The sequence below is a fragment of the Phasianus colchicus genome, chromosome 1 (assembly GCF_987193195.1).
Source record: "Phasianus colchicus chromosome 1, bPhaCol1.hap1.1, whole genome shotgun sequence".
Taxonomy (NCBI): Eukaryota; Metazoa; Chordata; class Aves; order Galliformes; family Phasianidae; genus Phasianus; species Phasianus colchicus.
This window is the reverse complement of record NC_143436.1, coordinates 18,228,734-18,251,113: the sequence shown is the minus strand read 5'-3', so window position 1 is coordinate 18,251,113 and position 22,380 is coordinate 18,228,734. Positions and strand designations below refer to the sequence as shown.

General features: G+C 35.6%; 1 protein-coding gene across 4 annotated transcripts in view; it reads right to left on the bottom strand.

Moving 5' to 3' along the window:
• TAFA5 (TAFA chemokine like family member 5) overlaps positions 1–22,380 on the bottom strand; it is a 448,086-nt gene that overhangs the window by 4,072 nt on the left and 421,634 nt on the right. For 3 of the 4 annotated variants that reach the window (XM_090136522.1, XM_090136527.1, XM_090136530.1), the window contains one exon: positions 15,292–15,467. In XM_090136522.1, coding sequence (XP_089992648.1) covers positions 15,292–15,467 — 176 coding nt within the window. Of the gene's footprint in view, positions 1–15,291; positions 15,468–20,172; positions 20,605–22,380 lie in introns of those variants that run through there. The other variant, XM_090136539.1, reaches the window with a different exon arrangement.

Below are 22,380 nucleotides of genomic sequence, written 5' to 3'. Positions count from 1 at the left end.
AGCGAAATCAGGGAAGCCTTAACTGCGCTATTCTGATATGACTTTTCTTTTCTTGGGGCTGCTCTCAAGGAGTGAATGAAGTTCTTACAAGCTAAATGTCATTCCAAATTCCAATTTCAGATTCTTTGACCTGAATTTTCTCACAGAAGTGCATGTAGTTCATACATAGTTATAAATAACACTACCCTACCATAGAAAACTTCTGTTATTTAAATACCTGAAGAAGTTTGTGGTGGAGTAAACGTCATGTATGTACTGAATCACTTCCTGCATGACCATATCAACTGAAGAGGGTGATACACATATTAGAACAGTGTACAATTTCCCTGAAGAAATGCAGTGTTAATATCTAGCCTGTGAATTTGGCTCCCTAAATAGAGATAGGAATGTATGAGTAAAATCCACCTGGGACCAAAAGCTGCTTTCTCGAACAGGCAGACCACTGATCTATACTGTGCATTGGGAACTGCAGAGAGGAAGTGTTATACGCAGACCACAATCCCACTACCTCTCTCTGTTCTAATCTGAGCTGAGTGAAGGAGATAGATCAGTCAGGAATGAAGGAGTGGAAATGAACTATGTAAAGAGAAAGGTATTAAATTAAGTTTTGTCTGTTGCTAGATATCCAAGTATATGTTAATTGGCAATAAATTAAATTACCTCTTCCCAAATCAAGTCTTTTTTTCCCATGACAACAATTGGTAACTGATCTCCCTGTCTCTATCTTGACTGATGAACTTTCTCATCTTGTGTTTGCTGTCTTATCGAGGAGGGTAAGTGAGAGAGCAATTTGGTGGGCAACCAACCAAGATCAACCCACTAAAATCAACAACAGAAAACAAACAAACAAACAAAAAAAAAACACTACAGCCCCAGCTCTCTCAGCCCATCCTCATGGAAAAGTGTTCCATCCCTTGGATCATCTCTGTGTCCTTCTTCTGGACATGCTGTTCCCCTGCTTTCCCAAACAAATTCTTTCTTCATTTCCCAGCAGAAATGTTTCAAAGGAGAAATGAAATCAGTTCAGACAAAGTGAGACAAATTATTTGCATGCCAATTCTCACATCAGTGAACAGAAATTCTTCTATTTCTTCAGAACTTTTAGGTCAGCATCTTTTAATATTATTTAATAATATTCATTTATTAAAATTCTAATTAGAAAAAAAAAATGATAAGATGTTATTATAGTTCCCTGATTGCAGTTAATAATTCAAGCTGACTATTTATAAATTTAACATTTTAGAACCATAGCACAGTAGTATTAGATATGCTTGAAAGACAGCATTGTATGCACAGATTTTCAAGATTTTTTTTTTTAAAGCGGCAGCCTCATATAGATGATTACTTATTTCCAAGGGGCTCAGTAGAGGACTCCAAAATATTAATGAAGATTAGAAAACCACTACCTCTTTGCCTTTACGTCAAGCTTACAATGAAAATAAATAAATAAGCAAATAAACACCGTGACGTTTCACTTAGCCATACCTTAGTTACATGATCTGTGGAAAAAAAATCTTTTAAGACCAGAAAACATGTAAAGCTCCTGGAAACAAACTTCAGGAGTTAATCTATCTCCACCTAGTGTTAAAAGAGGAAATCACTAGATGTTTAGTACTGCTTTAAAGTAAGACATGCATAGAAAAAGAGAAAAGAGCCTTAGGAAGAGGATAGAATTTTATTTTTAATTGATTTTTAGAGCAATATGTAAAGATATTTTAACAAAGCAAAATCATTGCTTTATGTGGAAACTCCAGAAGCTAATAAATAGAAGACTGGACCTGAAATGTGTAAAAAATTAAAGAGAATAAAAAATTAGTTAATGGTCAAGTTGAATATTAATAATTTCCTGTAGTTTTGACCTACAGTTTTAAAGTGATATTTCAACCTACTAATTTTTCAAATATTTCAGAAAGTAGCCCATACTTTAGTTCAACATATTTTGCATATTTAGAAAAAAATGCAACACTTAAGAATTATTGGATAATGTTAGGGGGATAATACTGAAAGATGATGCATCCTGCTGAGCCAAGGCTATATTCCTCAATGGACTTTCAAATTTGACACTACTAGGGGAAAAAAAAAAAAAATGTCCCCTGCTAAGTGACTTATGTGAAGAAAGGACTGCTGGAAAAATAAACATTTTTACAAAATTCAACAAGACTCAACTGCATCCAGCTCTGGAGCTTCCAACACAAGAAGGATATGAAGTTGTTGGTGCAGGTCCAGAGGAGGGCCACGAAGATGATCAGAGGGCTGGAACACCTCCCCAAGGAGGACAGGCTGAGAGAGCTGGCATTCTGCAGCCTGGAAAAGGCTTGGAGGGGAACCTTATTTAAGCCTCCCAGTACCTAAAGGGGGCCTACAGGAAAGCTGGGGAGGGACTTTTTAGAAGGGCATGTGGTGACAGGACGAAAAGAAATGGTTTTAAACTGGAAGAGGGTAGATTTAGAGTAGATATTAGGAAGATATTCTTTACTGTGAGGGTAGTGAGACCGGAACAGGTTTCCCAGCGAGTTGTGAATGCCGCCTCCCTGGAAGCGTTCAAGACCAGTCTGGATGGAACTTTGAGCAATGTGGTCTAGAGGGAGGTGTCCCTGCCTGTAGCAGGGAACTCCAATGCAAACCATTCTATCATTCAATGAGAAGAATAATGCAGTATAAATATATATATATATATATATATATATATATATATATATATATGTATATATGCATCATAAAGCATCAGAGAAAAACAACAGAGTCTTTGGGGAGGGAGGGAGGTATTTTGCCTTCAAACACTCATATTTGGAATATATGTGACTTTATTTGTATGTTTCTTCCTTTCCTGCTCCCAAACTGCTGGTGAGAAACTCATGATTTTCTCACTTTAATTTATTTTTGCTTAATTATTTACAGAATAACTACTATTATTGCTTGATATCTTTGTTGTTCTCCTACACTTTGCTACACTTGATTCTAACTTAAAAGCTGGTTTGACTGCCCATGCAAGAAGTCAGTATGAAAACAAATAGCCAGATGATGCATTTTGCACACTATGCAGTACTCAGTTACAGAAAACTCAGTTTTCAGGAACATAGTGAGATTTATTTGGTAGGTGTGGGGTATTTTTACTCATTTATATTTGTGCTATAGTTTGAAACATCATTGTACACTCCAATTCAAATGCAATGGGAAAAAAACTTTTCTCTATTAATGTATCTATCTACTGTTTGTGCTTCTTACTCCCATTTTCCAAAATTAACAGGCAAAACTCTAGAAATGATTTTTTTACCTATTCCTTTATACAAAATTAAACACCAATTTTCTTAACAATGCTTATATAACCAGATTTGGGATCATCGTTCATTATCAATCCTCTACTGATAATGTGAGTCCTCTAAATCCTCTGCCAGCTGCCATATCTACAAGTACTAAAGTGAGTAGTCTTCTGAATAAAGTAGTTGGACAAAAAGACAATCATCACAAGATCATGATTGGTCAATTCCTGCTGAAATTCATAAGGTTGTTTGAAGTGTTTTTATTAGTTGAGAGCCATTGAAAACACCCGTATTTCAGAGGTATTGGAATAATCCTTTATATGAGAACAATCTCTTTGTAACAGAGCATGTCGAATTCTTAATCCTGGTATTGTAAGTGAATATAGTGAATACCTCATTGAGAGAGAATGAAAATCAACAGGCTTGAATAACTTAAAAAAAGTCTGAACTTTCACTGAATTCAACTGCTTAAAAAGAAATTCTTACTATATATAGAACAAATCAGAGCCTCAGAGATCTATTTTGTCATGGTACTAGTGGCTACCCAAGAAATCCCATAAACCAGTAAACATGTCAGAGATGCTTAACAGCCACGTTATTGTTCTAATTTAGTCTTCAAGAAGCAGTGAAGCAAATTTCAAAGACACTATTGTTTGCTGATAAAGAGACTCAAGATTTTCTAAGATACTATGATTTTACCTTACAGTGGCATTTACACTTCTGTTTACATAAATATATGCACTTTAATTAAAAATGGACCCCAGTGGCAAATATGAAAGTAGAACAAAATCCAAAAGTCATCAAAATAGGCCCTGGGACTTTGGTTTTGAGTTCAACCTGCTTTATACATAACATATTTTCATGCACAAAACATGTATATACCAGAAATGCCAGTCATATATCTCTTTTTCTCTTCTTAACATAATTTCCTATCCAAAAGAATGAATACAAGGCAATTGTGATAGAGCCAATGAATTTTCACAGCTATTTTGTTACACTGCTAAAAGTATAAAACTTGGCTTTGGATATGTATTTCCTAATTTAAAGGGAAAGAGAAAGAATGAATTAAAGACTTTTTGTGGGATCTCTTTCTCTTTACTCTGTGTCTTCTCTATATAAATATCCTGTCTGGATCAAAGGAAAGCCGTAGTTCAGTAACTATCAACACTGATCAAAAAAAAAAAAATCTTGGGGGAAGTATACATGGTTAATAAGGCTAATAATTTGAAATCAAATATCTTTCAGAGATTTTACTCTTACATGATGAGAAAAAAAAAGTAATTATACCTTATATAGAAGAAATAAAAGAATAATAGTAGATCAGTCATTCGTTGAAGAAAAATTTTCTTTGAAGCTTGCCATATTTACGTGCTCTTTAAATGTAAATAAATGCATTACAGATTATTTTGTTTTCTTTCTAGAAATTACTGTATTGCTCCTCAACAAAGAAATAATTAAACTAGCAAAAACTTTGCTGATGGGAACTGGATACATTTTCGTCACAACGTTTTGCATTTTAACTCTGGTGAGATAAATGAATTGTCATGTCAAAATCAACTGTTTTAACTCATAATCACAAGCACTCCAGAATTTATCTCAACAACTATTGAAAAGATGCAGACATTATAAGAGAAAATTCAATTTCTCTGCAATCTGAATGGTTCTCCAAAAGTGCTCGTCTCTGTCCATTTACTACAAAAGAACTGAAAATACTTCAGTTCAGGGAGATGATGCCCAATTTGGATGAGCAGCTATTAATTTTTGCATCCTAAGTTCATTTTGAACAAACACAGGTGAATGAAAGAAGGGAAGAAGGAAAAAAAAAATGAAGGTACTCAACAAGCAAAAGTTATGATGTTGTTACACTGAAATAACTGGGGAAAAAAAAAGGGGGGGGGTATGAAATGAATGAGGTCTAGATTCAGCCAACTTAACTTGAGATAGCCTGCTACATTAGGAGCATCAGTCACCCTAGGTTGCTTCCACAGAAAAACAAATTAGAGATAGGAACCTTCAGAGGGCAGTTTATCCCACCTAATACCAAGACTCATGTCACTGTTAACTATAGGGAAAACCTTTAGTGCTCTTGCTCCCAGCAAAGGTATTAGATGTACCTAAAGGTACATACCTGAACTTTTGTAAGAGAGGGAAGGAATAAAAACAAGTATAACATGGAAACTGGTAACTGGGAAATAAGTAAAAGTTAGAGAGCCTGAAAGAAAAATAAAAACTAAGCAGAACTTAATCACCATGGAAGAGAAAGAAGATGATAAAGAAAACTGAAGGACTGAAATAAAAACAAGAAATTACAAATAATTCGGAACAAGAAGAAACTTTTTTAAAAATATTGTTTAAGTGAGCAGAGCTAGCACTAATAGCATGCATTAAGAAGCCATGCTTCCTTTATTACTGTTTTCCTTTTTTTATATTGCATTAAACTAGAATGGTTGGCTAACGTCTGTTTATACATCACATGTAGTACATGGTGCTTTGAATTATACTGGTACTTATGATATCTAAAATACCTCAAATTATGTCAAGAAAAATTACATCTATCAAGCCAGACAAAAATTCTTTAAAGACCTTTGGTAAAGTCCCAGACCCTACTAAAACCCAAAGTCAAAATTACAATGAATTATTATTTTTGTCAATATGCATACTTATTCACAGTAAAAAACAGGTGAGAGGTAGGTATGCAGAAAATGCGAAGGCATCTTAAACTAATTTTTAAACAATCTGTAAGAATGTAAATAAAATGGACTTGAAAAATAATTCATCATTTATTCTTTGTTCAGCAATGTACATCTCGTTAAGTAAATGGCTAAAATACTCCAGTTAAACAGGAAAGCTATCTTTTATTTGGGAGCTGTGCAACTACAAAGCACTGTTAATATGCACAGGCTATTTAAGATGTTAAATGAACCATAAAGGGCAGATGACAGAGACAAATAATCCTCTCCCTTAAACAGCTGATTTTCAGGGACTGAATCTCCCTTTCACATTGATGCAGTGTGTGACACTATAGCACCTGGCTATCACTTTCTATAAATGGCTTAACCTTCAGCTCTGTGTGGTCTGTCTAGTACCATATCCTGTCAATTACAGAAAATCAATATCTGGTATTTCTATACTGAAAGCATGGAGCCCCCCCCTTCCCATTTGGAGGTAAGTAATTAGTTGAGAAATGCTTCAGGCAATAATTAACCAAACTAGACTTATTAAAAACACTTGCCTAGAGCATTTTTCCTTCTCAGAGGTGTTTAAAATCTATCACATTCTTTCTAAATGATTTAGATTTAGGCATTTCAGTTTTAACAATGCTATAATTAACATTGTTTGACTGGTTACTCTGGTACATAATAAATTATTCTCAAATCTCAACACCTTAGTGAACATTTAGACCTCACGTTCATTTATTTCAGTCTACAAAGAGAGAAACATGGATTATTTGATTCAAAAGCCCCTGATTTATATTGCCATTCAATACTCATGAAGAGGGGTGATTGTACTGCATATTACCATGTGAATAACAGGTGGGTTTGATATTAAAACACGTCTGCACACAGAATTCACACTTAATCCAGTGAGAGTTCAGAATGAGAGCAAAAGGCTAAACTCCTTGAATCCAAGGGAGTTCTGACATTGCCTTTAGAAGGAAAAGGAAGTTATAGAACTCTTCTATAGTGAAGCTCAAAGATGCGTCCAGTATATTGTAAGCTTACCTCACCTGATTCAATGACACAATAGAAAAATGGCCATGAGCAAGCTGTATTATGGCTAAACAACTGACTGAAAGCAGGAGTAAGAAGACAGAGAGGTAACTCTATGTTCAGTTGTGGAATTATCATTCAATCAAGACAACAGCGTTTACTCAATTTTGAATGCATTCTTGCCGAAGGTCTCAAATACATGTAAATGCAATGAAGCATCAAAACCTCCACCTACAGTTCTGTTGCTATTTGGACACTGGAATATTGTCATGATGAAGGCAAAAAGCCCTTATATTTCAGGTTTTTTTTAGGTCCTGTGATATGCTCATTCTCAGTGGACAGAAGTATGCCCCTGTTACCATTCTTATGCAAGTGATTTACAGAAGAGAAGAAGAATTTCACAGAGTTGGCTTTGGGTTTTGGATTTTGACATGCTTGTGTGTGCTGATTAGGAATTCGACTTTCATCATTAGAAACTTTATTTAAAACATTTTATTAGTATATTTACATTTTAAAAAAGGAAAGAATAATCCTACATCCCAATTTTGTAACAAAACAAAGCTTCACCCCTCAGAGAACAGTGAAACAGAAACTCCATATAGAGCACTATATTTTTCTCTCTTCTAATTGAACTGCTTGTTGGATAAAATTAGTATTGTACGTCACCTATCTCCTCCACTCCCTCATTAATTTCATCAGCTTGAAAACACACTTTAACTTTAGAGGCTCTAAAAACAACCTGTAGAAATTAACAGTGCTAGATTACTTTCTATGTTTTATAGAAAGTATGTCATCCATTTAACAATGTAAAGATGTCTAGTCAAGAAAATCAAACATAAAATCATGATTTACCCTACAAAGCAAAGAAGATACATATGGGAACAGAAATATCCAAAACTAAAACAAAAAAGTTGTCTAACTTTTATTCATCTATCAATCTTTAAATACAGAAGTACAAATATTGTAAGTTAGAAATCTGCCTTAAGTTATACACCTAGGCTTCCTCTGAAGTCACTGTGAAGGGATTCAGGTCCCTTACTACTTGCATATATCTTACTCTATAATATGTAATCTTTCTTCTGAGGGCAACCTATTGTCTGTAAAAGGGTTATAATCAGGTTGTAGTAGTGCCAAATTTTGACTGATTTTAGTTATAAACTATATAAGCATCTACATAACTTGTGTTTAGATTCTCATTAAGGAGAAATCTAGCTAGTAATATGTGTACAATTCACCAGACCAAATATAGGTATCTCTCTTAGCAGAAGGTAAATTGTTCTCAAGGGTCTATTAATTGCACTTAAAATATCTTCACTAACTATAATGGAAGCCTTAGAACAGCCCACCTATGATTGAGCCAGTTAAAATTGAGACAAGAAAATTCTATTACTGCTGTCTAGTGTTCAGATATATTTAGATCATAATTTAGATTAGACGAATTTTACTAATTATTTATTTCACCCTAGACCCTTTGCTGCCCATTATCCTAAAATTCATTTTATATGACAATTCCATATCCTTTGATCACATTTTGACTTAACTCTTTCAGTTTTTTATCTGTGAACTCCCATATATCAACACACATATTCTTTTGGTAATGAGAATGCACTTTTTCCTTCTATGTATTTAAATCATAAAGGTTAATTCAGATGCAGTGCATTAGGCTAGATCTGTGAGAGGTTTAATGAGACAACAATCTAATTCACAGTATTATTCTTTGAAGGATATTTATTTATTTATTTATTTAAAGTTGAGGTCTAGTAGGATAAAAGTTCTACTAATGCCATTGATTATTTATTATAAAGAATTCTTCCAAGGAAGCATTCAGTTAGTGTGATTTATACAGGTTTATAAAACAACATAACATTGAGTATATATTTATCTTCTTTAAGATGATGAGTATGAATTCAACATGAGTAAAACATAGCAGAGAGAAAACATGCATTCACCTCAAAGTATTGTAAAAACACTTCATTGTTGATCATTTAAGTTTCAAAATAACTTGCTAAAGGTTGTTTTTTTGGTTTTTTGTTTTTTTTTTTTTTTAAGTCCAAGGTTACAAGAAAATAAAGCCAAATGGTCCATTTTATTATTTAACATTGGTTATAATCTCATGAGTAAATGGTAGTCTTACAATGAAAACAGACAGATTAATTTTCCATTTACTCCCGTATTTTATATCCTTTCATTGATCTTCACCTTATTTTTGTTCTTTTGACTTTCATGGATTGTTTATCACAGAAAGTCTGATTCACCATTGCTCGTGCTACTCTTGAGTTCACTGTGGACCTGAATCAGAATACTATTACAGCCAACTAACTCAGTTTATAACATGTTGAGGGAAGTGTAAATAGAAAAATGAAATCTCAACTCTTTGAAATCACTGACCAAGATCCCATTTGTACTTGTGTCAGAACTCTGATGTCTTAAAAGGCATAGATGCAGTCAGACATATTGTATAATACTGTATTGTTTTCCACCTTTTATTTTACCTTTTTTGAAAACATGCTACCCATGAAGGATACAGGCACACCCTTGATTCTCTAACTCTATAAATGCTAAGAAGCTCTGCATAGCTTTGAGGGGAAAAAAAAAAAAAAGGGGAAAAAAAAAAACTAACAGAAAAAAAGAAATAATAGTCAAAGAGTACAAGAGGTGAGCCACTTGACAGAATCTAGAGTTAGGACTCAATACAAACTGAGAGGAGAACATAAAGAACAATAACATTAATGTGAATACTACTTCTTATAACTGGATGACCACAGGTCAGTTTAATATGAAACAATCATATGACCCTATGCATATATGGGTAAACTGCTCAGTCTAATAACTGCAACCATTAGCACAAGAGAGAAGTTCATTATTGCTATCAAGACTGTCAACTGAAACCTTTTGGAAAAATAAGATTACATTCTTGTGATCTCAGTAAATTGCCTGCTGTATCATATTGAAAGATTTCCAGTAGAGTTTCACTGGATTTATTGTGAAACTATGTTCACAGAAATTTATTATAAAGCTAACAAATTTTAGATATTTTCAACAGAAAAAGTATCCAACAAGTATATACTCTGAATCTTTGCAGGTGATGTTTCAGTGGCTTAAAATCTTATTTTGTTTGAAGATATCTCAAATTTAGCACTTCAGATTTGTTTATAGTATATGTCAAGTTTTGAATATGTCATCTGAAACTACATTATAATTGAGCATCCTCCATCACAAATGACCTTATTTGTATCAGTGGAAAAGTAACAGAGCACATGTATGAGTTTGAATATTGACATCTTCTCTGGCATGTTAGCAGTGATGAGAAAAGCAGATGGAAAAAAAATATTAGATATCGATTCCTTTCTCATTCCTGCACACTCTTTAATTAGATTTAGATCATAAACAATGGTAACATCTTGTGGCGGTATGCATTAAATGGTGGTCTGAACAATGTCTACATATATATTAAAGAATTAGTCAAATTGAGTAACTGCATATAAATTAGAAATAGATGTTCGTAATCATGTTGCAAAGTTTCTTAAAAATTACATTTTTTAAAAAAAGTAGAATGCAATATGGGAAAATGCTCTTCTCTTTCTCGTAAGAAAGAGAAGAAAGGAAACTCAAATAAAGTTACATTTTTAAACATTATGAACAGGCTCTGAAACAATGCATAAATAAAAATGAGTTGAATCAAGGGCTTGCTCTATGGAAAACAAAACAAAACAAAACAGAAAACTAATTTAAATTAATTGGTTTTCTCTTTTCTACCTTTCTGTCTTATTCACCATTGTTGGATAGGCATTCTGACATGTCTTTGTTGTCTCCGTCTCAAGAGACCATTTTGATGTTATTTAAAAGCAAACACTTAAAAAATCTTCATTAAATTAAGTTGATGTATTAGAATAACTGAATAATATGGACTTTTCCATTTTCTTTTGTAGTGATGTAGAATAGTGCTGAAACATACTCAATGACCAGTAGGATAAGAAGGAAACAGAAATATAGTAATTTGGATCAAACAGTCTGCAGAGGTACCTGTTAAACTCAGCTATTCTTTGACCAGAAGTACATGTGAAGAACATCAGGTTATTTTTAAGTTGCACTAATATTTACTTTCTCTTTGAAAAGCGTTGTACATATATATATTGCTGCCACATTTTCTGCTATTTTCCACTAGAGCATCAAAACTAGTGTTTGTGTTTTTTTTAAAGCAGGTTGTATTCCACCATGGTAGGATGTAGCATGTAGCCCAGCGTGTAGCATATCTAACTTGCAGAGATTCCTGCTGAAAGCTATCTCGTTAAAAACCATTTTCTTGAAATTGCATAAATCCATTTTTTTCCCTTGTAAACTGTTATTCACTACATGCATGTCTAACCGACACAAAATGCAATAAACTTATCTTTTTCATTCCTCGCCTTCAAAGTGAGACCATGCTTAAAATTTTGTGGGAGGGTCGTGAAGAGAGAGGAAGCAGAAAAAGGTAGGAGGGCCATCTCCCTGTGATTTTTATTATGAACTCCTGTTGCTACAGACTTCACATTGAAGGCATACTGCCATGGGCAGAGGCATTAAACCTTAAAATGAACAAGAGAAGATGGTCTGAAAAGAATGGTCTGAATGAAATGACTAGTCTCCAGCAAATATTAGTAAATGAAAAGTCGCAGATTGCAGCTCTGTAAGTGTAATATGTTTTTCCATTGACTGTAACGTACACTAAAAGGACTTCCAATATCTATGTCTGCTATTAAAATGTACTGGATTATATGCTAAATCCTCTGTATAAAATTAATGAGGAGAGCTGTAAGGGAAAAAGAAAAAAAAAAAAAAAAAAACGATTAGAAGTAAAAAAGAAAACACATCTTTCACAGCACATAGGAGAACATGTGGTTTTGTGCAGCTTTTTTGGATGAAATTGTCCAGCAGAACCACTGGGAGGGGACATAAAATTGTTGGAAAATATTCAAATGAGATAACTTCCCTGCTGGATATGCACTGCTGGATGCACATGTTGTTGCTGCTATCTCTGCAGAGCACATCACAAGGGGCATTAGATTGTTCAAATTATGCTGTAGAGCAAAGAAACTAAGTTTTACCCACAATTGTTTTCTTCCTGTGTATTTTCCTGCTTTTTCTTACTTCTTACTCTCATAATTGTGCTGAATACCAATGAAGTAATATCCCCCATTTATTCCATATCATTTACATCATGCCCAAATGTCACAATTTCCTATGCATCTTAATTAATTACCATTACCTATCTTGCCTTTTGATATTCATACACATACATATCAATCTCATGGTCTATTAGCCATCCCTGTAGACTCAGTGGAGTTCATTTAGTCGATGGCTTTGAGATCCATCTCTCATACCAGTCCTTCAGGGCAGGAAGGATGATATATGGTGTTGAATTGCTCCATGCTGAAGCCAGTTCTGATTTCATCAGAATTCCTACTTCTTTAATGTGGTAATTCTTACTGCAATATCCTTGATAAGGCAAATAGTAACCATAGTAATGATGGCATGCAATAAAATGTAGCAATTAACATCGTACAATTCAAATTATTGGCTGTTATCACTTAACATCATTGCATTACACACCAGGTGTACACAAGCCCTTGAGCAAAAGCAGTCCCATGGAAAGACTTGCTTTTTCCCAAGGGAAGAATTACACAGACTACTCTGCCCAGCACTTTTTTTTTTTTTTGTCACATGCACTACAGGGGCTTTCTTTCCTTATCCAGTACGTAATAGTTTTGATTGGGCAGGGCCAGTTCAATTAGCAGATTTCCAAGTGCTGACAAACCAGATGGCTTTTGCTAAGTGTGCGTCCCAATGTTTGAATATGCCAGTACACACTGCTCTCAGCATAGTTTTTAACAGTTCCTCATATAATTCAATTTTCCCAGAGGCTGGTGCACGTTAAGGAGATGTGATACACCTACTCAATGCCATGCTGTATGGCTCAGGTATCAGTGAGATTGTTTCAAAAATGAGTCCAATTGTCAGACTGGACTCAATTATTTCTGGAGTGCCATGTCACCAGAAGACTCACTTTTCAATGCCAAGAGTAGTATATGAGGCAGTGACTTGTTGCACAAGATGTATCTCCAGCCATCTAAACACTGTAACCACTGTAAACATAGGGTGTTTACCATGGTAGGTTTGTGGGAGCATGATAAAATCCACCTGTCAGGTTTCCCTGTATTTATATTTCAGCCATCGTCCTGCAGACCAAATAGGCTTTATTTTCTTGGTTTGCTTAATTGCTGCATATGTTTTACATTCATGTATGATCTGTGAAATAACATTCATGGACAAGTCCACCCCTCTATCCTGAGCCCATTTACAGATTGCATCTCTTCTTTGATGGCCTGAGGTATCATGGACCCATGGAGCTAGAAATGATTTACCCTTATGTTGCCACTCCAGATCTACCTGAACCACTACCCACCTGGATGACAGCTGAAATCTTTCCACATATCTCGCAGCTCACCTAGGGCTAGGTGGTTACTGACTCATTTACACCCTCTGTCTCTTCTTCCTATACTCTTAATGGTCCTGGTATGGAGTACCTTCTTCTACCTTACTAAATGAGCTGAATTTCACTTCCATAGTTTCTGCTTTGGACAGAGGCAACAGATACTCGTACAGATTGGTTCTCTGTTTTGGCCCTGTTTTGACAGGGATTGGGTCAGAACCTGAGGCATTTTCTTCCTTTTAAAGCTGCTGAATAGTACTGAATTGAGTTTGATAGGCTCACTCCAGCCCCCAGAATACTGCAGCAAGCTTTGGCATTGATAGGATCAGGACATAACTTTTTAAAACATTCTGTCAGCTTGTTAGGATTCTTCACTTGTTCAGGGGTGAGTTCCAGACCTATAGGAGGTGATAATTGTGATAGATACCTGCTTACATCCTTCCAAGCACCTTCCCACTCACAACCATCCTGCTTCAGGGTAGATCTCTGGGTGGTATTTTTTAATAGTTTCTTAACCATAAATAAAACTGTAAACATATCAGAAGGCAGCAATAATATCATGCTAGTTTAAATATTGCAGGTATACTCAAAATTTTCAACACTTATTTTAGCTTGCCTGCAGTAAAGAGTGTACTTGTTAGAAATTCCCACAGTAAGGTTCCCGAAGTCTGAGAGTGATGACATTATTGTTTACAAGTACCAATTTAAATCCATGACTGATACAACATAAGCACGTGGAATAGACAAACTGTCAAAACCATAAAGGCCAGCCCTCACTGATGATAAACAACATAACAAGTGTTAAGAAAAATAACCCTGAAAGCATATAATAGCACACTGCAAACAAAAAGATCAGTATTGTAACCAGCAGCTTTTAAGCTACTTGGAACAATTTTGTTTTAACATATTCTGATCAGATCTGTTGTTATCTCAACCCTGCAATCCCCATTTTCAGCACAAGGACTGTTGTGATTTAACACAGCAAGCAGCTAAACAGCACACACCTTTTCACTCACTCCGTCTACTCCCAGTGAGTTGGAGGACAGAATCAGGGAAATAAAAGTAGAATTTCGATGAAAACTATTTACTGAATCAGAAAAACAAGAGGAAAATAACAATAATTATTTTATATATTTTCACATGTATGTTTTATATACAAAACAAGTGATGCACGAAGCAATTGCTCATCACACACTGATAGATGCCCAGCCAGTTCCTGAGCAGTGGATGAGCCCTGCACCAGCCACCTCCCCTCAGCTTTATAGTTTTTTCACATGATGTCATACCCCTTCAGCATCTGAAAGAGAGATATAAGACTGAAGGGGACTCTTTAGCAGCATGTGTTGCAATGTGATAAGTAGAAATAGTTTCAAACTAAAAGAAGAGAGATTTAGACTGGGTGTAAGGAAAAAAAAATACAATAAAAGTGGTGAGGCACTGAAACCGGTTGCCTGGAGAGGTGATGGATGGCCCATTCCTGGAGACATTCAAAGTCATGCTGGATTGGGCTGTGAGCAATCTGATCTAGGTGCAGAAGTCCCTGTTCATTGTATAGGAGTTGGACTAGACGGTCTTTAAGGGTCCCTTCCAATTCAAATGATTCTATGATTCTATTGTTTTGAATATCCCATTGGACACTTCAGGTCAGCAGTACTGTTTCTGTTCCCTCCCAACTCCTTGTGTCCCCCAGTTCCCCTGCTGGCAGGACAGTACAAGAAACATCCTTGGCACTGTAAGCACTGCTTATCAACAGCTAGAAGCATGTTATCAAATCATTTTTCTTGTAAAGCCAGAACATGGTATCATACCAGACACTGAAGAAAATCAACTCTGTCCCAGTTGAAATACTTACAGCAAAATATACTGCACTGTGTGTCCATGGCAAGGTTTTGACAGTAGAGGGGCTATAGGTGCTCTCTGTGAAGAGGAAATGCCAGGACTCCCCTTTTTCAGAAACAGTTGGTGCCAGCTAACTCCAACAGACCCATTGCAGGGCACGGCGAGGCCCAGAAGCCAACATGGTGGTACCTGTATGGAAATGTATTTAAGAGAGGATGAAATATCCTATACAGGTAGTGAAAAAAATATTGTGAGAATCAACTCTGTGAATCCTTAGGTCAGGGAAGGCAAAGTGGGAAAAGGTGCTCTGGGTACCTGTTGGAGCAGATACCCACACTGCAGCCTGTAGAAGACCCCACACTTGAGCACTGGAGCTGCAGCCTGTGGAAGATCTACGTAGAAACAGGCTAATTCTGATGTACTGCAAATCATGTTTGAGCAAGGCAAAGTGTGAGGAGGAAAGATCAACAGAGGGGACTGACCACAGGCCATTCTCTAAACCCTCAGACCATTCAGGGAGAAAGGTGAGGAGTTCAGAATGAAAGAGTGAAGTTGAGCCTTGGGAAAAAGAGGAGATGAAAGGTGCTCTTTTTATATTTGCTTCTTGCTATCCAAATATATCTTAAATGGAAATAAATAAATAAATAAATAAATAGTTCCCAAGCTGTCTGTTTTGCCTGTGGTGGTTAATTGATAAGCTAAGTCCCTACTTCTATCCTTACAGACTTTTCATTTTTATTTTCTCCCTCTGTCCTGGTGAGAAAGAACACTGAGAAAACAGCTGGATGGATATCCCACCACACACTCAAAATACCAAGACTATTATTATGAATACCAAGGGCAGCAATATTTTGATACAAATTGTCAGCATGTACACAGAAGGGCATTCTCTCTGTGAAGAATCTGAGGTCTGTAAGTGCGTTTCTCAGAACAGGATGAAATTTAAAACTCATCAGTTTTGTTAATTGTATCATAGAAGAAGCCAAGACCAAGTTTGCAAGGCAAGAACAAGCTCCACACATTGCACACCACACGTTTCTCCCTCTGCTATGTAAAACATATTGATTACAGGTTCTCTGAATTTGTTCACCTATGTTGCTATCATAGCTCCTGATTGTAACAGAAGCATAATCTATAAGAGCAAGTAAGACAGTACACTCAAACCAGACATAGAGCCATTCACAATATGTATACAACTATATGTATGCAAGAAAGAATATTTAAAATAAGCAATAAAATAATTAAGAAAATGTTATACCTTACTTGCACTCTGCTTTTACTTAGTAGTTATCCATTTTTTTATGATTTTAACCCAAGAAAAGGGTTCTAATCAGGAACTATACATGGAAAAGAATAACATTCTTTTAGTTCATGTGATATGTATATAATATCTTGTCATATTTTCAGGTGGCAGGGAGGTCCAGTTATCTCATTACGTAGCAATGTTTTGGTGTTCTCAATTGTAGCTTTGAGGTGAACATTTCATTATTTGCACACTTTTAGCTCACATACACTTAGGCTCTACTAATGGGATTAGAGAGCTGTGATGATTCATGACAGTAGGCATATTCTCTTGTAGATATTTGCAGGACTTCTTTAGCATTAAAGGGAGTTACACACCAGAGGAACAAAGTCTATTAATACAAATAGTATCTTCCACAAACAGCCTACTAAACAGCAATTTGGGTATCCTAAAGCTCTCTAGTTATTCAAGTGAAATGACTCTGATGTCAACATTCAGCAGTGGAGATTCAACCAAAAACACTCACAGGAGACACTAAAGAAAGGACTTTTTTTGTTTTAGTTACTGGAAATGTCTTCCATTCTTGAACCTATTAGCTTGTAACAATAGAAATTATAGTAGCTGAGACAGGTCTAGAAAGTTTAATTCTCTTCTTGTGAGCTTCAAATTTAAAAAGGGAGTTCAAAAAAGCAATGACAAAAGGGTATTAAAATTCATGAATGCCAGTATAATATAATTTTGATCTGCACAGTTTTTCAGGGATTGTTGTCAGTTTCTATTCCACTGTTAGCCATCATTAACAGCAAATATGACAGATACACTAATGAAATCGATTTGGTCATGTTATCAATTTAATTCAAAAATGTAACCCCATTTTATTACCATGTAAGTTATAAAGCCTTATAGGCTAATGTCATCTGTCATTGTAAGAGTTTTCTGCTAGAATTATTAATAACTAGATGTAGGCTTATTTTATTTTATTTTACAGTTTGAAATAATTAATACAGTAGTAAGCATTCTTTTTTAGCTCATGTAAGACTGAAGTACTGGTCAGTGCATTCTAATAAGAGAAACCTTTCAGTGAAATGAATAAAGATATATACTATTGCTTTTGAACCTGATATACACTATAGATGAGGAACAGATTATTATAAAGTGTACATTCTCTTCAACCAACTCACTGTCTAACAGATACATTCCTAATGCTCTTAAAACAGATACACCTTGTTGTAAGGAAGTTTTTCAAGGTAAAATGAAAGCATGGTGGTCCTCAGACATGTGTCTCATTATCAGTATTAGAAGGCCCTGCAACATATTCCTTCATGTAGAACAGAAGAAATTTATGAGCATTGATCAGTTGATGGATCTAGACATGGCTTTTATGTTTCGTTTGGAAAAATATCACCATTGTAGGTGTCACCAGATGGCATAATCGTACTCAGACTTCTGTGATTTTTTTCACTAAGTAAATGTTTAAATTTAGGAAGAATCTTGCCTCTGAATATAATCTTAGGCATAGTCTTATGAAACTGAATGAGAAAGAATATCCATTTGCTTTCTGTTTTGACTTTAATTTTAAATCGCTCTTGAGGAAGAGTTGTTTTCAGAGCATCAAAAATCACCACTGGGCCCATATAACTGTTTTACAAGCTGAATTGCCTTTTTTCCAAAACCAGGACATCTTTACAAGTAGATAGAAAGCAAACAAATTTTATTGTGCGTATATCCAGAGTTATTTCCACAATTCTTCTCCACAAGATAGCCAAAAAGAACAGTAGCAGGCTTCTGGAAAAGCATAATTTTCTTTTTTGAATACCAGGGTTATTCTGGAGAAATATTCTGCTCCTTTCTGCTCCTTTTTTTTTTCTTTTTTTTCTTTTTTTTTTTTTTTCCCACCAAAGGGCAGCCATCATGGTCTAATTTGAAATTATGCAACCTATTCAAAATCCCCTCAGAGTAGCAAACTCAGGGCCTGCTAATGGCCTAGTGCTGAAGAGTACAGATGAAAGAAGGATCATGAAGTGGATTGTTAGTTTGCACTGCACTTCTTGCTTCCAGAAACCAGACAAGAAGCCAAATCAGGCTGAACAACCTTGTAACAGTTCACTTAGAACAGCTTGTGGTCATTGCAGTGCAGGTGCTGGCTGTACCTACACTGCACTACAGGCTGCAACAAATCCAAAGTCAATACTAAACTGTTGCTTCCAAAAGGCGAAACAGGAGATGAATCTGCCATTCATTCTGTTCAGCTGTCTAAGAAGACTACTGTAATCATAATGAAAATAGAAACTGGCCTTGCAGTGGAGCTGTTTACACATGTTTCTTTGGTTAAGCTGACAAGAGTTCAGTTCATAATATTTGTTATGCCACAAGGAAGGAGATGTTTCTGAAGCAGAGAAAGCTCTAACCTCATGGGTACAATTAAAATAACAGATACCAAAACAGCTCTTCTCCTCCCACTTGTTGTATTTAACTTTCTAGATATTCAGAAACTTTCTGAGCTGCAAGAAGCTGTATCACTACCCATGCTGATTCCTAGGAAAAGTCTCTCGTGCAACATGCACAAGATTTAGCTATTTGCTCTTTTTAGAAATTTCCTGCAGCCTTCTACTCTGCTTAATATACATTCAGCATGCTAAATATAACCTGAAATAACTAGTATGGTCTAGTAAGCAATAATGTGAGTGTTTCAGAAAGGAGCTACCAAGAAGTAGCCAGTGCACTGGCAAATCATCTTGAAAAAGTGAACAAGTATTCACAACGATGATTTAATAAGGAAAAATTAGACTATTCCTTGGCTGCTCAGATTCCATGTCAGCTAAGATCTGCTATGAAGATTTTCTTTACTAGTGGCTTAGTCCAATAAAAAATTTGCTTTTTCATCAAAATGCTTATGTCTGGTCACACAGAGAAGCAATTTAACTCATCTGGATTTCGGCAATTCTGCACACATGCTAGGGAACTAAAATTGTACATCACAAATGAGTGTTAGCTGTGAACCAAGTTGTTCCCAAACTGGATGTTAATGGGAGTATATAATAGACCGGAAATTCCAGAGCATAACTATGCACAGGTAACACTCAGGAATGACTAGTTATTTCGTCCAAAATGGTAGATGCTGTTGGTACTAGAAAGCCAAGAAACAACCATTCAACTTCTGTTTCTGCTTTGCCCATCGTTACAGTTTTACCTAATTCCCGCGAATGCTGGAAACACCATCTTTACTGCGAAAGATAAGAAATCAGTCACATGATTTTACAGATTCTGAGAGCTGTTTTTGGACTTGAAGGTATTGGACTGGGTAATGATATTAACTTACTGAGGACTAAGTCACACTTGACATCACTTCTGTACCAATGAGTTTCCAAAAGATCTGATTGTCTTGTCAGTAGGTTGGTAACAAATATTTCTCATTTGTGTCTGATCTCTCCAAAGATCCCAGCCTTGCCACCAGAACGCGGAAATGATGGGGATAACTTGGTTCTGCTTCTGTAGAATTATCTGTCTGTATAGAATATTTTTCTGAGAAAGTTATGAATGTATTTAGCATCATGAATAACAATCCCAGAATTATGCTCCTTAAATTAAACTGAGGCAACAGTACACAGGGCAACTGCAAATTTTATTTTCTATTTTAAATAAAGTCTTGATGACAAGGACCTTCCTTTCAGAATGTCAGCAGTCTTTCATATGTATTCCTTTTCTTGCTTTTTCACTACGTTAGGACAGCAGACATTACTATATGCATCTGGAATTACAGTTTTCTGTTTATAGATCAGCTGAATTAGAGAAACCATGATTTCTACAGTGTGAATAATGCTCTTAAATGCTATACATAACCTCTGTCCTTTGAGGTTTCTCTTGACTGGTTGGATGGTTAGATGATTAATCGTTTAATCTGGAGAGACCTAGCCTAAACTTCCACATGTTCACATCTGTCTTCAGGCCCTTAAATATAGTTTTCCTTTTTGTTGTTGTTGTTGTTGTTTCCAGCTACAAGGTTCAGTTGTTCTTAGACAAAGCTTTCCATTCTTGGCACATTTATTCCTGATGTTCCCCGCTTCCTCATACAGTGAGAAGTACCTGGAACATATAAAGAGGCAGCCTGTAGTTTCTGCATTTCTTCTAGAAGAGTAAGTGGACTCAGTTTCAGGGTAATTTGAAATCTGAACATAACAGACAGTAAGGTAGCTGGGCTAAATTCATTACAGTTATTATTATTACAGTAAAAGCAATCACATGAATGCTTGGAGTTATAAGTGCTATTAAGTATTTATATTGCACATTCTGCTATGATTGTAGTAGATTGAATAAGACAACAAGGAGCTTGGGTGGTATTACAACTCTTTGTGATTATTCTCATTTTTGTGGATGTTGGTTACCTATGCGAAGAAAGATCATTCTTATTCACTCAGTCAGAATATCTACTGTTCCAGAGCTCACCATCCTTTGATTTGCTTTGAATGGCCTTCATGTTCCATTACCAGTGTCATACAAGTGTTATCTGTATTCACTGAAGAACTGTCATTTTTATCAAATGCATGTATACTTTTCTTTAAGACTCCACATACTTTTTTATTGTTTGGTAGCAGCATATCAATCAGACTAATATGTATTAAAGTTGTTGTCTGTGTTGCATTTCTGCTCTGAAGGCAGCTTAAACATATTAGCATAGAATGACTGTCAGAAGGGACAGAATTTGCACACATCTGTTTTCATCAGTCTACGTGGACACGTTCTGCATATAGAAGAGTAAATGTTATCTCACATAACAGCATAAATATATTTACCCTAGTATTTGCATTACTCATTGTGTTGGGAAGGCCCTCTTTACTGAGGCTCTGTGAGTTATGTGCAGTGCTTTCGTACTTTAACAACTGGCTCAGTTTGCTACAGCAAACCTTTCAGTAGCACCTTCACTACACAGCAAGTCATTTCAGATGACAGCTGATATCAGTATTTCCTGCCACTAAAATCTTTGCCTTACATGGCTGACATGTAGTTTTGCCTGTACTAAAATGTCTTCTTGACTGTACAGGAATATTTATATAGGATTCTTCCTATGCAATGAAAGAAGGCAGAGGCACTTGCTGATTGTTATTTAGCCCACTGAGGCAGTGGTTAGATTACTTTGATAATCTAAATTGATCTATGCACATTCTTACATTGTTTCTTTGATTACATACTTCTAAGATAGATAGCTCTGAAGATTGAACTACTAAAATGTTACACAGTTGTTCTGAAAGATCTTTACAGAACTTTTGTACCTGTTTTTCCCCCTTTTATTACATTTTTGGCATACAGTTGTTTTTTTGTGTATATAGAGTAATGCCTCTTATTTTATTATGTTGGCCCACTACATCAGAGATTGATGTTGGTGGTATAGCAATATAAGTTGAACCTTCTTCCCAATATACCATTACATTTTGTTGCCGTGTCACAGAGTCTGAGACACACAGTCTGAGAAAATGGCACCTGACATGGAAGTGCATATGATGCAAAGATGTGTCACTGAATTCCTCTATGTGGAAAAACTTGTACCCCCTGTTCTTACTCAACATTTTTAGAGACCAAACAGTGGAATGTTTCAGCAGTGTGAAAAACAAGCTGTGTATCAGGCAGCCATGCAGATTTTTACATGCAAGACATGAAGGCACTTGTTCCTCGCATTTGAAAATGCATAGCTAATGATGTTGATTCTGTTGAAAAAGATCATTGTGTTGCTGACAATTTGCTCTATCAAATAGTTTTCTGGGGTAGATTCCATGGAAATAAAGAAGAGAGATTACTTTCAGAGTGACCCACATGTATTAACATCCTCTCCTAATTATTATACTTTAGCTGTTCTTTACATGTTAT